The following is a 16017-nucleotide window of genomic DNA, read 5'->3' as shown; positions in this document are numbered from 1 at the left end:
TGGAAAGTTCTCATCAATAGAAAAAATACCTTGGAATTCCTAGATTACATCAGTTTTGTCCCTACATTACTGTGAAGGTTCCAAGTTGCTTAAGAAGTAAAATAAAGAGGTAAGAAATTACAAAATAAGAAAAGCTCATTGGTCGAGTCACTGCTTTTGAGGGGAAACCAGAGGCCTGTGTTTTATTGCTAACGGTTCAGTGGGCTTCTAAGGTGGCTTACACCAGTTTAATCAATGTTTTTTTTTCACAGTCTATAAACTTCAAAAAAAGCCCTGGAGCCAGCCAGAAGAAAAGCCATGAAGGTAGTTTCTGTTCTTCTTGGGGCCGATTTAGCACTGCTGCTGCCCCTTTGAGTGTTGTCTGTTTACTGGAACTAGGTGGGGACAGAAGCTTCTAAAAATGTCAAAGTGTCTTTTGTGTGTCAAGGCTAACTTGGTCCAGTGCTCAGGAACCGGCCAGTAGGGTGCCAGATAAATCACGTTACCAGGGGCCATAAGGTAGTGTGTGCACATTTTAAGATGTTACTGAAGCAGAGAAGTTCCTTCTGCTGTGTCTGCCAACTGTTACTCCACCTCTCCTACACATTCTCTTCTCTGAGAATTCTAAAACTGTGACTTTTTGGTTATCTATTCGTTTAAATCATATTTGTTACATTTAAACCCCTTTAAAAGAAACCATCAACAATAAACCGATATCATCATGGGTGTCAGACACATTCTGGACTGAAAATAATTTCCTCATCTAATAGCATTATTGCTTCCGGACTATTTTCCTCAGGTTATAGATATTTCCTCTTTCCCTTTGTAAGATCATTTTAACATTGGCGCCGACTCTGCGCCGCGGACAATCGTTGATCGTGTTCCAGACTGTTTTCCCTTTCACCGGAAGTGCAGAGGTCACCTCAGGAATGGACAAGATGCAAGTCGAGGTTCAGAGACTGAATAGACACTTAGCATGTGAAACTTTTTAAGCACTAAATAAACGAACGAAAATTAAAGGTTTTTAAAATATATCAATGTAAATTAAAGCGTGCAAAATAATAATAATAATAATAATAATAAAATTGCTATAATAATAACTATAACAACAAATAGCATAGTGTTTTCTTTAATGGAAGCCCGTTTCCGCCAACATACAAAAGGAAATCATACTTCACTTTCTATGTATTTTTTTATTTATTTATTTCATAATTAAGACGTAATCCTAGTAGGCCTATCTCATAATTTAAGTCATACATATGTTACATGTTTTTGGTGGAAACGGGTTTTCTTATAAAGACACTCGTCTAGAAGAATATCTTATAGAGAAAACATACTAGGATAATAAAAGTTCAAAACAAGTACAGATGATGCGAGTGATACTGTGGCGTGACGTCACGACACCGGGCATCGCGCGCCAGTCTATAGTTACCCTCTCACTCGCTCGAGACCACACTTCGGCATCTTTATTTTACGCAACACTTAACTGACATCGGTGTCGCGATATAAACACCTCCAGCTGACTGACAGACTGCTGTTGTTCCTCGGAGAACTGGTCGCTTTCTCAACTTCATCCACAGTGTTTTTGGAGAGGTTCAGTAACAGGTGCGGGACAGGAGCTTTTCTCAAGTTTCTTGTTATTAGGTGTCAAAAAAATATGGCAAACTCAGGCGTTCAGTTGCTTGGATTTGGTCTCTCTCTGACTGGCATCATTGGACTGATCGTGGGCACCATCCTGCCGCAGTGGAAGATGTCTGCGTACGTGGGGGACAGTATTATCACGGCTGTGGCCACTTACCAGGGACTGTGGATGTCCTGCGCGTTTCAGAGCACCGGACAGCTGCAGTGCAAAATCTACGACTCTATTCTACAATTAGACAGTGAGTGTCAAACATCTATCCATCTGTCTGTCTGTCTTGGTCACAAAATACTTATATTATTTATTAATGTTCCATATTTTAGTAAGCTACATTATTAATCTGTATTTGCATGTAAAACCTGAAGGTCCACATGTAAAGGAGCCAGAGGAATCAAGGTAATCGATAATGAATAAATCTAAATTTAAATGTTGAAAATCACCAGTGGTTGATTTTAAACGGCTCAACATCATATCACACATGGGATCCAATATGAAGCCTTACATAAATTGTTTTAAATTGTAAATCTGTACTGTAGCTGTTTATTGGAATTCTCTGGCACCTGAAGCCATAGTTTCCAACTCTTCGCATGCACACTCAAATAAACACTGATGCCATTCCTAGCTTGATTAATGGAGGCTGGCCTCGCCAGTGGGACTTTGGATCTGGCCGAACAGGTAGCCATGGTGCCTGTGCTTCTCCAGGAAGAACGTAATCCATTGTTTCTATAGCTGCCAAAGTATTTTTATTAACACACCCAACAACCAGGAATGAGTTATGAGTTTATAAATTGAATTGAGTGCTTTAGTTTAGGGCTGTTACAGAAACTATTCCCCATTCCCTCAGTTCCCCGAGGACTGGGATCACGTTCCACCTCACAGTTTACAGGAACACTCTCTACAGATGAACATTGACTGTTCTAAAATCTGATTTAGCTCTTGCGGTTCACTCTTTGACTTACTGAGGGAGAATTTCAGAGAAAACTGCAAGACACTTACAGTTGAAACCAGCTGGAGTTGCACCTGACAGCAGGATGAAATAGGATGGAGGGAGAAGCGAAAGACGAGAGAAAGCATGGATGAAGGGTGACCCCTGAATTTCACCACTGACTGTTTCTGTGTCTGGCAAGAGCAGCCTCATTGTGTTGTAATGAATAAAGGAGAGCAATAATTCTTTTGCTTCACTACAGCTTGCACCCGTGCCCCTCGCACGTTCCTTTTTTTCCCCTTCCTGTTTTGGTAGGTTTCGTGTGCACAAGTACAGGATTGCACTGGCACAGACTGGTTTTTGTGGGAATGGCTTCTTGCACTCTCTTTTATCTGTATTGCATAAGTGCTGGATTTTATATAAACATTTTTCAGCGGCATGCTTTTTAACAGTGTATGGACAGTGCATAATTGGTAGATGTGCTAAGGCAATGAGACTTCTGTGGAAATGACACTTTTGCAACTGCAGTGCAAGAATTTCATTTTGTTATAATTAAATATAAATAAATACTAATAAAAAAAACTAAAAAGCGATACATTTAATTAAAAAGAATATTAAATCATTATAATTTATAATGTTCTTTATTTAACAGCTATTTTGTTTGGTCATTTGCATGACTGATGGTTTATATTTTAATTATCCAGTTTTGGAGTAGAAACTCAATTTGTATGCAATTTACTTGTTATGATTTAATATAAATATTAAATAGATAATCGTTTAATATTACTTGTGTAACATCATTTTCTTTATTTATAATATCCAACATCTAGTTTTAGAGTAGAAACTAAATTTTGTAAAATTTTACAAAAAATGTTTAATGTTAATAATCTAATAATTTAATGTAAATAATCATCTAATATTACTTAGTAAATATTAAATTATTATCTTTATTATTATTGAATGATGATTACATTTAGATCTCGATTTCTAGTTTTGGAGTAAAAACTCTAATTCATACAATTTAAACTAATTTTTTATACAATTTACTTGTATAATACAAAAATATTCAATATTTCTCGTCTAACATTACATTATTTTCTTTATTATTTATAATATGGTTGTTAAGATTTCAACATATAGATTTAGACTTTAGATTCTATACAATTAGTTTTAATATTAAATTAAAGCTGCAAGCAGCAATGAAAGGGTCCTCGTACCTGGGCTCACCGTCACACTTTGTTCGGGGCAGATTGATTATTGTATGCATGAGTTACAGTACAACAACTTCCTATTTCATGGCATTAATAGCATGTTTTAGCACTTAGTAGCACTTATTGCTATCATGTTTAAACATAATTATAGCATGTTTAGCAAACAAAAGCATATTTTACTGTATTGCTAATAGTTAAACATATCACTTCCTGTTGCCAGGAGGTAGCTATAGTTGAATATGGGCATGGACGTGTTCAGGACAGAACAACTATCAAACATGTGAAGTTTGGGGCAGATCGGACATTGATTGCCTGAGTTACCGCAACTTCCTGTTTCATGGCGAAACATCAAATTTGATAGGCTGCCAGGGACACGCCTTTTGTTGAAAACTCAAGGTCTTCGCATTTTAACGTCACAAAGGCCTTAAGATGATTCCATTAAAACTGTAGGAGGAGTTCATCAAAGTATGAGGCCTGGAAATGGCAAAAACTGCACAAAAAACTGACTTCATGTTGGGTTTTGGATTATGTACCAATATAGTTTTTTTGTAGGTAATGGTGTGTTACATGTGTGTACATGAACGTAAAACGTAGCTCGAGGCGCATTCTGTTGAATGTTTACAGGGGGCGCTATCGAGCCATTTTGCTACACCCACTTCTGAAACCCAGATCAGATATAAATTTTCACCAATTCTGACGCATTTGTGGCAAAGTTTCCTGAGTTTTGGAGCATGTTTAGGCCCTCAAAAAGATCACAATGTCTAGTTTCTCAATTAGAGTAGAGACTCAATTTTGAACAATTTAATTAGTTATAATTTAATATTATTTATAATCTCAAACAGCTATATCCTGGTGGTTTTTAGCCATTTGCATGACTGACAGTTTTAAGGTCTCAGCATCTAGTTTTAATGGAGAAACTCACCGTAAGAGCACAATCAGCAGTAAGATGAATCCAGATCTCTGTGATGTCTTCCTGACCTTCTCGATCTGTCTCCCGTAGGTGATCTTCAAGCGACCCGCGCTTTGATGATCGTGGGTATCATTGTGTCCATTTGCGGTCTTGGTGTGGCCTGCATGGGCATGAAGTGCACCACTTGTGGAGCTGATGACAAAGTTGGCAAGGCTCGCACGGCCATGACAGGAGGCATCATACTGCTAGTGGGAGGTGAGTATATGTGTGAGACTGTTCATGCAAGTTTACAGTAAACCGTGTTTGAACTGCTCTTATATTACACCAGTCTCTGCTCAGTCTGTGGGTCAGTGAACATCAAAGAAACCCGGGTAGCTAATGTCAAACTAGCCAGTGCTTTGAAGGTATTTGCTAAGAAAGATCCTCTGTCTTTTTTTAAACAGTTTCTGTATTTTGTTCCTACAGCCCTCTGTGCAATTGTTGCCTGTTCGTGGTTTGCCCACAATGTGATTCGAGCTTTCTACAACCCCTTCACTCCAGTCAACACCAAGTGAGCACAAGGAATTCTCCTTTGCACAATCTCTGGAGCAGAATGTCCCAACTCTGTTCCTGGAGGTGCCCCAAAAAGACACATTTTGGATGTCTTCCTTTTCCAACACACCCATTTCAGTTCTCTGATGAGTTCAATTGGGTGGGTTCAATCATGGAAACACACAAAATGTGCAGTGTTGGAAAGCCTCCAGGAACATGGTTAAGAAACACTCTTGAACTTTGACCAAATGCAATTAAATAGTAAAATAATAATATACAGTATAATATTCCCATTTCACCTTTTCATTTTGTTCTCTAGGTTTGAGTTTGGAGCAGCCATTTTCATTGCTTGGGGTGGGTCATTTCTCGATGTGCTCGGTGGAGCCATGTTGGCTGCCTCTTGCACTCGAAGTAAACAAGTGTCAAAATATCCTAAAAGTAACTCTGCAAGGTCTGCAAGCGGCAACAACAAAGAGAATGCGTGACCAAGACTGGCCCCTACTGGACTGACACTGAAGAATTTCTTCAACAAAATAATGAACTGAATAATGAAGGTTAAACAACTGGAACTGATAAAGTAACCAGTTTAGAAACTGTTTAATGTCCAATTGTAAAAATAGCTATCAGTTGTCCAAAAGTTCAAATAGAAAATGCATTTACAATCTCTCTGGGAGTTTTTGAAATGGAGGACTGTAGAAATCTAGTGTCAGTGCAAATACTCACAGATTGCTTTGAGCCCTCAGCGTTTCATTAAAGTAAACAGCTAGGTTGTTTTCTGTGTGTCAAAGAAGAGAGAAACTTGGGTAGTGGGTCATATGTTGGAGTTTTTAAAGTGCCCACTAGGGAGCAATATAACCAACAAACAGGTGTTGCCCAAAATGGAGGCAGATTTTTTTTTTAGAATTGTTTTTGAGTATTCATCCTACAGATATGCTAAAATTTTTAATATTCATTTGAGTCACTTATAAGTTACATGATGTAATTGCACATGGTAGAGGAAGACCATGAACGCTATGATTAATTTTTTTCATTTGCTTAACACATTTCAGTATTAACTCACCACCTCATGTTCATTTGAATTGTCCTTGAGCCTATCTGAACATCTTTTACTTATAAAAGTTCATTGATAATGGCAGCGTTAGTTAGCTTATTGTTTATACATTTTTTTTGCATGCTTATTTTCAATAAAGTTGGCTTTCATTATTGTATCAAGCTGGTTATTGTTCTGGTAGTTAAATAAGACTTATTTGCATTACATCTTATTTGCATTTTTTTTACATTACATCTTATTTAAATTACACAGAAAAAAAGTTGAAATCTGAGATTCAAAATATAATTTAAACCTGCATTTAAACAGATTTCAGGTATATAAAAAAAGAAACATCACTGACCAACTAGAAACTTACCATCTTGCACTGTCCTGAAATGTGTACATTAAAATAATTACAAATAGCTTGTATCCAAACATTAACAATTACAATAACGTTACTCATGCATACTTTATTACTCCAACCCCACTGCACTCCCCCAAATCAATTTACATAAATCACTTAATCTCCATGCAAACATTTAGAAGTCAAAAACATTAAGAGCAATGTACTTCAACCGAGATCTGAGATCACTTTAGAAGATTGTGATTGTTCATCTCAGTCAGTATGCATTCAAGATTGTACTTATTTTAATTCAAACTAAAATCAACAGGCACATAAAAACAGTGACCGAACAAAAGATTCTTACAATTAACAAGTAATCGATGTTATTCAGAGAAATGTCATGGAAGGCCCCGGTTACCAAAATAACCAAAGGTCTTACCAAATGGCGCGTTACACGTTAACAGAGATTCACAGAAAATGTCCTCTTTGGGAGATGAGTAATCCAAACTGCTGAGGTTAGCTTTCTTACTCTGCAGTAAAGTGCAAATTGTATAAATATAGCCCTGTTGCATTAGAGATCATCAAGATCTTCACTTTTGAGAAAGAAACTTCCAAAACAGAGAACACTAGACAGGATCATTTAGTGCTACAGAAGCACAACATCAGTAAAGTGATAGGCAAGCATTTAGTGAACAGGATACAAAGTCCACAGTTCTCTTGTTTGACCTTGAATTGGTGAAAGCCTTAAGAACTGTACAGTGAAGGGTGACGAAAACGTGAGAGGGAGATTCTAGTTCAGTTCTCTAGGCCTGCTTTGGTGTGTTGGCCTTTCAACAGCTTTGGCACAGTCAGTCATGCATCAGGCAACAGGTGATACTCTCTGAGAAACCGGGAAGCTTCTGTTATTGTTTATGATATCATCCAAGTCCTCATCATCAATAACCACTGTAAAAACACGAAGAAATGTATAATTTGACAACAGAGTGGAAACAAGTGGACACCATGAGTTATGGTGCATTCAAGTAATCCTGGGAAGCTGGTTAATTTTTTTTTTAACCCTACATCTTAGAAAAGGAATATTTGTCAAGAAAAACTTGTAGGGACCTGGTTGGGGTTTTAAAATAGTTGCTTGCGTATTCTGGTATTTACTGGGCACGTATGAACAGACATAGATCTGAACCAAGTTTAGTGAATGTGGTGGGGAAGCACCAGAACCAGAATTTTTCCTGGAGCTTCCCCAGCGTTGCATATTTTGGATGCTTCCTTTATTGGATGCACCCAGTTTATGTGTTAATTCAGATGGATTAAATAAGGTAAAATTCCAAAATGTAAAGTTCTGGGAAGGCTTTTAATTAAATACACATTTTGATTTAGAATTTTGCTCTCAAGTCAAGATTTTTGAAAGGGAAAAAAAAGGTTGTGCATGACAAACTAAAATAATAACACAAGCCAATATCCCCCACCTCTCGTAGACCGCCCGATCTGTCCGAGTTTGGGGGCTCGCTGCATTCTTCGTGGGGCAGACAGGAGGACCGGTCTGGTTCTCCCCGCCTGTCCGAGCTCGTACGGGATCACTGGACTGGGTTGTAATGCACCTGCCGGTGGTATGAGGTTGGGCATTTCTGCCATGCCGTACATGTCCTCTTGCTGCTGTACTTCGCTAGCTGTATTCATAAAAAAACAACCGCAAGTCGTTGGCTGGCTAACGCGTGCACTTCCGCGAATGTAATGTTAAGTCAATCCACTTAAACTGATCCAAAACAACACCTGGGGAGGGTAAAACAAGAGAAAATTACGCCATCAAACTTTTACGCTCTAAATAATGGAATCCACTCATCATTATTCGTAGTAGTCCGATAAACAGTCGGATTAGACATTGTATACACCTTGTACAACTGATCGCATGCACCGGATGAGCTCGAGCATGTCAACAACAAAGCGCGAGCTTGCGTTACGTTGTGTTGTAGTCGAAATATATCACATACACAAATATAAAACAAGGAAACGTGTTCCTACCTTGTATTTGTCCGGAGCCTGGACTCGGTTTACACGTCGTATTTGTCTCCTGTGTCGGTTTGTACGTGGTGTTCAGCTTGAGTCGGAAGTTGCCCACTATCTACGGCGGTAAGAGTATGTCGTAACTCTCACTTGGGGATTTCCTTGGTCGTCTCTGTGTGCGTCACTGCGAGGGAGGGCCCGAGCGCTGCGATACTGAGGTTGTGAGCCTGTGGGAGCTGGTTATTGTGTGTGGGCCCGCCAACTGTAACCTACATATGAGAGAGCCCACGCTGGACGTTAGAGCATGCTTTACCGGTGCTTTATCACTGACACGGGTTGACTGAAAATAATTCAGACTGCTTTATCAGTATGATGACATCTGTGACTCTTGTACGCGTTGCCAAAGCTTTACAGGAAAAGCGGGGTGATAGCAAAAAATCAGTTTGAACAATTTCCTCATCGAGCGTATTTAAAATAAAAATAAAAATGAAACAGGGTAGGCTATCAAATAAATAGTGTAACACAAGGCTACATTTACATGACTGCACATTTTGATGTTGAGACGGCAGCTTTTTATCATTTCTGTTTTTGCAGATTACATCTTAGGCTAATGTATAGACAATAGCCTATGGGACAGAGTTTGTTACTTAATTTTAGCTATATTCAAACAATTTATTCAAACATTCACTTATCAACGTAAGAAATGGCTGTGTCCTAAATCACATACTCTTTAGTTACTGTTTTGAGTAATTACCTAACGACCGCAAAGTATGATCTTTGACCCTATCCCAAATGGCGCATTTCATGTGCACTTATGCGGTGCATTCCAAAGAGCATATATCACCCTTCGAAGGGCACTTCAGAGTGAAGACAATCATGGCCACCATATTGAGTTGTTCCAAACCGAATTGCTTAAAACTGACCACTTCAAAGGGCCATTCGGAATGAAGGACTTCAAAGGGTACAATTTATGGACATTTCTGACCCCCGTGATCCTTTGCGCCCTTTGACGGGATTAGGGCATGGGGAAGAGCCCTTCTGAATGGAACGCAGTGATGGTCTTGCGGACTTGCAATGGCCTCTGTGTGTGTATGTCCATTAAGTCCTTGAGATCGTAGGGTCCATAGCTTTCAAGAGGGTGCTCGTGTGCCTCCTTTGCAGCCACTATGCATGGCAAAGTCTGTGGCAGACTTGTACCTGAAAGTCAAAGCATCTTTACATAGCAAAAGTGTGGACTCAGGAAGACCTTTAGGGTTTAAGGTGCAATTTGGGAGAGGGCATAGTATGAATGTAATCTGGATGTACTGCATTCACCATGTTATCATTGACACATGAACTGTTGTGTTGCATCACTGCCATTCATAAAGCCTCTCTGTGGCCTAGCGGGATAGTAAAGTTTCCTTCCGTCAAATGCATACATCAGAATCTCACTGGAAGTAGTAGGTTACTTCCAGGTACTTTTTCCTACTCATTTTATGAGTACTGTGCATCCAGACATTCTTCTTCGGTCACTTTCTGATTTTCTCATACGATATGGTAGGGAAGTATGCAATTTCAATACACCCAAAGAATGACTAGAGTTGAATCATTTAACTGAATCATTCAGAAACAGGTTCCTTTGTGACAGTCGTTGAATTATTTACTGAATTACTGAAGTATTGCATAAACGGATTGCTGCATTGTATCTAAAATATAAGTCACATTATATTAAAAAATGTTTTTCATTGAACTATTAAGAAAATAAATATCACACAGTCATGTTGCCTTATTGTATATTCAGCTTCACAGAAACAGTCCAAGGCATCTAGTTCTAAAGTGACGTTCTAGTATTAATAACAAAGGAACAACTTCTGAACTCACCAAAAAATAAATAAATAAATAAATAAATACATGGGAATGCAGCTTTTGTTGTTGTTGTTCCTTTATTGTATTTATTTATTTATTTTGTCTTTATGGTTCACATTTTTACAGCCCCTGGTAGTGTTTGATGTTTGGAAAAATAATGTTAAGAAGCAGTGCATTCAGGTGTTTAAAGACTTTCTTCATAACTGGCAAACCATAGCAGGTTTGGTTTCAGTTCATTGTACTTAAATATTTAGTTAATCCAGTGCTCTCTTTGTTCTCTGTCTCGTCGAGTATCACATTACTGGTTTACGAAATATCTGATACCGCACACAATATTTGGTTTGTTTAGTCAGAAACACGTACAAGCTGATCCCTCACCAAAGTTCTTCTTATTTTATTTTATACATTTTTATTTTAGTTTAGTTTTAAAATTTTATTTTTTTAACTCTCCAGGTGAGCGCAATAAAAATCTTGATGAATTTGTATGGTTTTGTCAGGTGGAGTTACAAATGGTGCTGCAAGTACAACTAAAATCTCATTTGCTGCACATATACAAGGGAGAAACACTAAAATTATGAGCAATAGTAGGTTGACCATGCATCCTCTTCTTTCCTTGGCATGTCCTGGCCAGGAGTAGGCGGATTAATAGCATACAGGTATTATACTGCTCATGGCGTGCAAGAAGGTGGTACAGTGAACAGTCAAAGCAATGCAAATATGCATACATATGTTATATGAAGACTAGAGAGCATGACAATAGGAGAAAAGAGCCAAAACCTAGACATTTTATGCAAGGACAGGACATGTCTTGGAAAAAGAGGATGTATAGTCAAACTAATAATATGTATAGGTTGGTGCAATGTTTCAGTTGAAGTTCCATAGCCAATGAGAAATATTTATGGACAAATGTGTGATAGAATAGGTGTGACCAAAAAAATGAATTTCTGACCTTGGGTGGTGTTAATGTATGCCGTATAGACCAAATAAACCATAGTGTATTCTTTCATAATGATTCATAACAGATGCTCTGAATCTGACATCCACTCAATATTTAGCAGTTATTCAGTCCCACACATTGTGATCTGACAAGATCAGCTTTATCAGATTTAACGTGTTTTCTCTTGGGTGTTGTTGTTTAGATTGGGGTAAACAAGCAATATCTGTTTTCTCATTCAGGTAAAATTGTGGTATGCACTGTGAACATGTTGAGACTCATTTATGCTGTTAAACTTAAACCCTCATGAATAGTTCAGGGTATAAAAGGGGGTGAAGAGCGATGGGAAGGGGAGATCATCATTACACAAGGGGATAAAAGGAGGGCAGAAACCAAACCTTTTCAATAAGCAACAGAAGCACCAGCGTGAAGATGTCCAAACCAATTTGTCTGCTGTTTGCCCTGGTGATTCTGACCACAATTTTGTGCAACAACTCAGGTAATTTCTGTGACAGTATACCTGTACACCATTTATTCTGTGGTTTGCACATTAATATTAATAACCATGAGGGAATTTTTCAGCATTAATGTTTATCCTTTGAATGTGAGACTAATGTCACCTATGTCTCCACACAGTCTGTTCACAAAGGAGATCCTGGAAACAAAATGCTGTTTGTGGCTGCAAAAGTAAGGAAAATTAATTTTTGCCAAAACACTGTGTAGTATTAATATGGATCACAAAATGATTTAATTTGATCTAATGTAATAAATCTCTCTCTTTAGTTCATCCTTCGAGGGGCCTACAGTGTAGAAACCATCATAAAAGAGACTACAGCGAAATTGCTAGGTGTATTTGCAGTAACCCTGAAACATGTAAGTTAAACGACTTTGAATTAAAACATGTTATAACAACAGTTATGGAAGAATTGTTTTCATTAATTATTATAATAAATCTGTTGTCTTTTTTGCTCAGATTATAACGAAGACAACAAGAAACTGTTTGTACGGATTTGCAGCTCAAAATATAATTCTCCTTCTATGCCTTTATGATCTGATGGAATTGTGCTGCTTTATATAGAGCTTCAGTATGATAATCACATATCTACCAGACTCAATCTTTAACGTCTAGGATCAGTTTACTTTAATGTAATCATGAAAATGCTCTGATTTCAACTGTGATCAATTTGCTCGCATCTTAAAGCGACATGATAAAAGTATGTAAAACATAAACTGTGTTTTTCTCTCATTGTGTTTTCTTGTGTGTTGTTGTTTGATTTGAGTTAAGCAAGCAAGAAGTCCTGTCTCATTCTGGTAAAAACATGTTATACACTGTGAACATGTTGAGACTCATAAACATGTCTGTGCCATTAATGAACAGTTCAGAGTATATAAATGGATAAAGTGGGAACTGTGCTGCTTTATATAAAGCTTCATCATGATTTATCTCATATCGATACCCAACGTGCATGATGAATTTACTGTAATATAATATTGGTTGATTGTATCTTACAGCAAAACAATAAAAGTATGTAAAGGATAAACTGTAATGAGGGATGTTTTTCTGCCATCACCGTGTGTTTATGATAACATAAAAAGATATTGTGTTCTGTATCTCCACTGGTCATCTTTGTTTTAAGTATCTTTGGCCAGATTTAGACTTTATTTGAAGAATTATGCATGTTCCAACAAGCCACTTGCCCTTCTCAGGTTTGACTGCTATGTTTGGACCCAAAAGTACATTTTTACTTCTTCATCTGTAAAGCAAATCTCTCGAGGTCTGAGATCTGAATCTGAATCTGATAATATGGTATCAGTTTTCATGACAGTAAAGATTTCCTGTAATTTCCTTTCAATGAAATGAAATGAAATGGTTTTTTTATTGTTCACTCAATGCTTCAGTCTTTTGCTTGTCTAGTTTAGATTAATATTACTTAACTCTTTTTCAAAAGTGTCTTTTACAATGAAATGCCAGCAGAACTATTATTATTTATACATTTTTATTATCATTTCTATCTTGGATTATAATGAAAATCAATCAGTTACACATCTGACTATCAAACTTTATTCAGTTCTCATATTATTGTCTGTGCATTTGTATCTTGGTATCCTAAAACACAATCATGAACTTGAACCATTCAATGAATTATATTCAATTCAAGTTTATTTGTATAGCGCTTTTTACGATACAAATTATTGCACAGCAACTTTACACAAAATTACGTTTCTACAATATTTAGTTGTCAGTGCTGACTGTCAGTTTATGTGCATATGACAAAAACTTTCTGAAAAAGGGCATAGTCAACCAGACGTTGAAGACTATTAAGAGCTATTATTATATGATGCAATTACACTTGTAGTAATATTTGTTAGTTCTGTTTGTTGAGGTCCTCTGAGAGGTTGCCAATTATATTCACGAGCATGCACAATTTTGTTTACTAGTCATCAACTTCTAGTCAAACTCTAGGGAACCAAAGAACTTCAGAGCGTGCTGGAATAAAATGAAATCCTCCAAACAGATTAGGACCGCAGTGAACGGTTATCTGACATTATACATAAAAATTCAACAGGAAAGAATTTATGTTGTTGTTCATATTCTTTTCATACATTTGTTAGTGCATGAACCTTTATAGGATGTATGCATGAAGCTGAATGGTTTTACATTTTGTGGAATAATTAAACTTTCAAGATGCCGCTGCATCATGATAATGTAGGATCTGTAAATGCATTGAAGAATAGGAATCCACAAGTGCAAATGTAATATTGTTTAAAGTTTTCAAAGTTTGAAGGTTTAAGACTTCAGAAGGGCAATGTTCAGTTGAAGTTTGTTAAACAACAGAATACAATAAATGTTTGTAATATAGTACAGGATATAGTCAGCATCCCCCTGCAGCTGAGAGTGGTACAGTCCCAACCCTGCTCAGCAGAACAGTGGAGCACTGGACTTGGTGAATGCTGGGGGATATCGATGATCGTGAGTGTCTATTCACTGCACTAATGCCCATGCAAAACATCAGCATCTCAGTTAACTGCAATGTGAAGGATTAATGTAAACATACACATGCATAATTTGTGTGTGTTCGAAGCCACATCTGTGTGTTCCAGGTTGCTTTGCTTTTTGATGTGCAGTGGTATGCCCCTGTCTGCTTTTGTTGTCTGCCCTGTGTCAGATGTGGAACGCCAGCCTCACTGGCCATGCATGCAACTGTAAGAGAACGTTACGGCATTGAGATGAAATTAAATCACTCGTGTAATGACGTTAATCTGCAACCACATGTTCAAATAGTGTGACAAGAAACAATCGTTAATACATATAGTCATGTAATAATCCATGTTATTATTAAAGTACTTTTTATTATATTGCACCACATTTCTTTTCGGAAGGGATTACGCAAACATGAATATTCTTACACAAGAAGGCACCCACGCATGCGCACACAAACATCCACGAACATGATCCAGTGCCCACACATACACTTACATTCCACCCATATGACCATCTTCCAAAACCAAGTGAACTGGTTGTGATAAGCATCTGTTCTCAACAACAAACTAACTGAAAGTTCTTCTGAAAGCAAACACCCACAACACAAACCAGTGCGCCATGACTAGATATTCTACATTACTACATGTGACATGAGAAAACGATCTTTTGGTAGAAAGAAACAGCTCGGCGATATCAGATCGGAATCATAAAGTGGTGCTCTGAATTCTTTCTTTACTGTAATGGCAAACTGAATGCATTTATTTTTGTTATTATATTGGATTTAGTATTGAAATAATCTAGTGATCATACAAACTGAAGACAGGCCTAGTAAAGGAATAGTTAGTCCAAAATTAAAATCAACACGACCCCAGTACATCAATTAATGTATTGTGAAGAGGAAAGCAGTGAGTTTATAATCCTTAATCCATAATAACCCTTAGAACGCATTTGGACCATTTTATAAAGATGTTGAATCTGTGCATATTTCTCTTCTGATTCAGATAAGATTACTTTTTCACTGGAGACAGCAATAATATGCATAGAGGACTCGTGTTGTACAGTTTAACATTAAAAACATCTTTATCATGGATTTGTAATACAAACATGCAGCTTTTGGCTTCACAAGACTTGGATTATTCTGATGTTTGTATCAACTGTTTAGCCTTTCATTCTGACGGCACCCATTCACTGCAGATGATCCACTGGTGAAGAAGTGATGTAATGCCACATTTTTCCAAATCTATTCCAATGAAGAAACTATATCGTGCATGGCCTTATTTTTGGCTGAACTATTCCTCTAAATACCTCCAAAGACCATCTGTTAGCATCTTTTGTGCTTTAGAAGTAAAGATTAAATGTATACTTCACAAAAAAAATGTATATTCTGTGCTAATTTACTCTCATGTTGATCCAAACTTTTATGACATTCTTTCTTCCGTGAAGCATAAAAAAAAAGATATTTTCAGAAATGTCTAAATTATTTGTAGTTTTATTGATTGATTGATTTTATTTATTTATTTTTAGTTGCCAAAACTCTCAAAAATGTCGGACAGAATTTTCTTTTCTTTTTTTTTTCTTAATTTTTTTCTTTGTTTGGGTGAATTACCCCTGTAGGAAGGAACAAAGATGGGGGAAAAAAATGAAATGCTTTTGAAGTGCTTATTGAATTATACCACTAGATGGAGATGG

At 37.2% G+C, this 16017-nt stretch overlaps 1 protein-coding gene across 1 annotated transcript; it reads left to right on the top strand.

The window, feature by feature from the left end:
• Positions 1–1414: 1414 nt before the first annotated feature.
• On the top strand, positions 1415–5712 carry LOC132116216 (claudin-7-A-like). The gene is made up of 4 exons (XM_059524928.1): positions 1415–1859; positions 4755–4919; positions 5130–5214; positions 5515–5712. The coding sequence occupies exons 1-4, from the start codon at positions 1637–1639 to the stop codon at positions 5678–5680; spliced, it is 639 nt and encodes a 212-aa protein (XP_059380911.1). The 5' UTR covers positions 1415–1636; the 3' UTR covers positions 5681–5712.
• The last annotated feature ends 10305 nt before the right edge of the window (positions 5713–16017 follow it).

Source organism: Carassius carassius, chromosome 3 (assembly GCF_963082965.1).
Source record: "Carassius carassius chromosome 3, fCarCar2.1, whole genome shotgun sequence".
NCBI lineage: Eukaryota > Metazoa > Chordata > Actinopteri > Cypriniformes > Cyprinidae > Carassius > Carassius carassius.
The sequence above is the reverse complement of the archived record's forward strand: the minus strand, read 5'-3'. Positions and strand labels throughout refer to the sequence as shown.

What these genes read in the sequence shown, in the direction of transcription:
- LOC132116216 (XM_059524928.1), top strand. Translation starts at nt 1,637, where the DNA reads ATGGCAAACTCAGGCGTTCAGTTGCTTGGATTTGGTCTCTCTCTGACT. An exon ending in CATCATACTGCTAGTGGGAG is followed by an intron (nt 4,920 to 5,129) that starts GTGAGTATATGT and finishes TTGTTCCTACAG; the next exon opens with CCCTCTGTGCAATTGTTGCC. An exon ending in TTCACTCCAGTCAACACCAA is followed by an intron (nt 5,215 to 5,514) that starts GTGAGCACAAGG and finishes TTTGTTCTCTAG; the next exon opens with GTTTGAGTTTGGAGCAGCCA.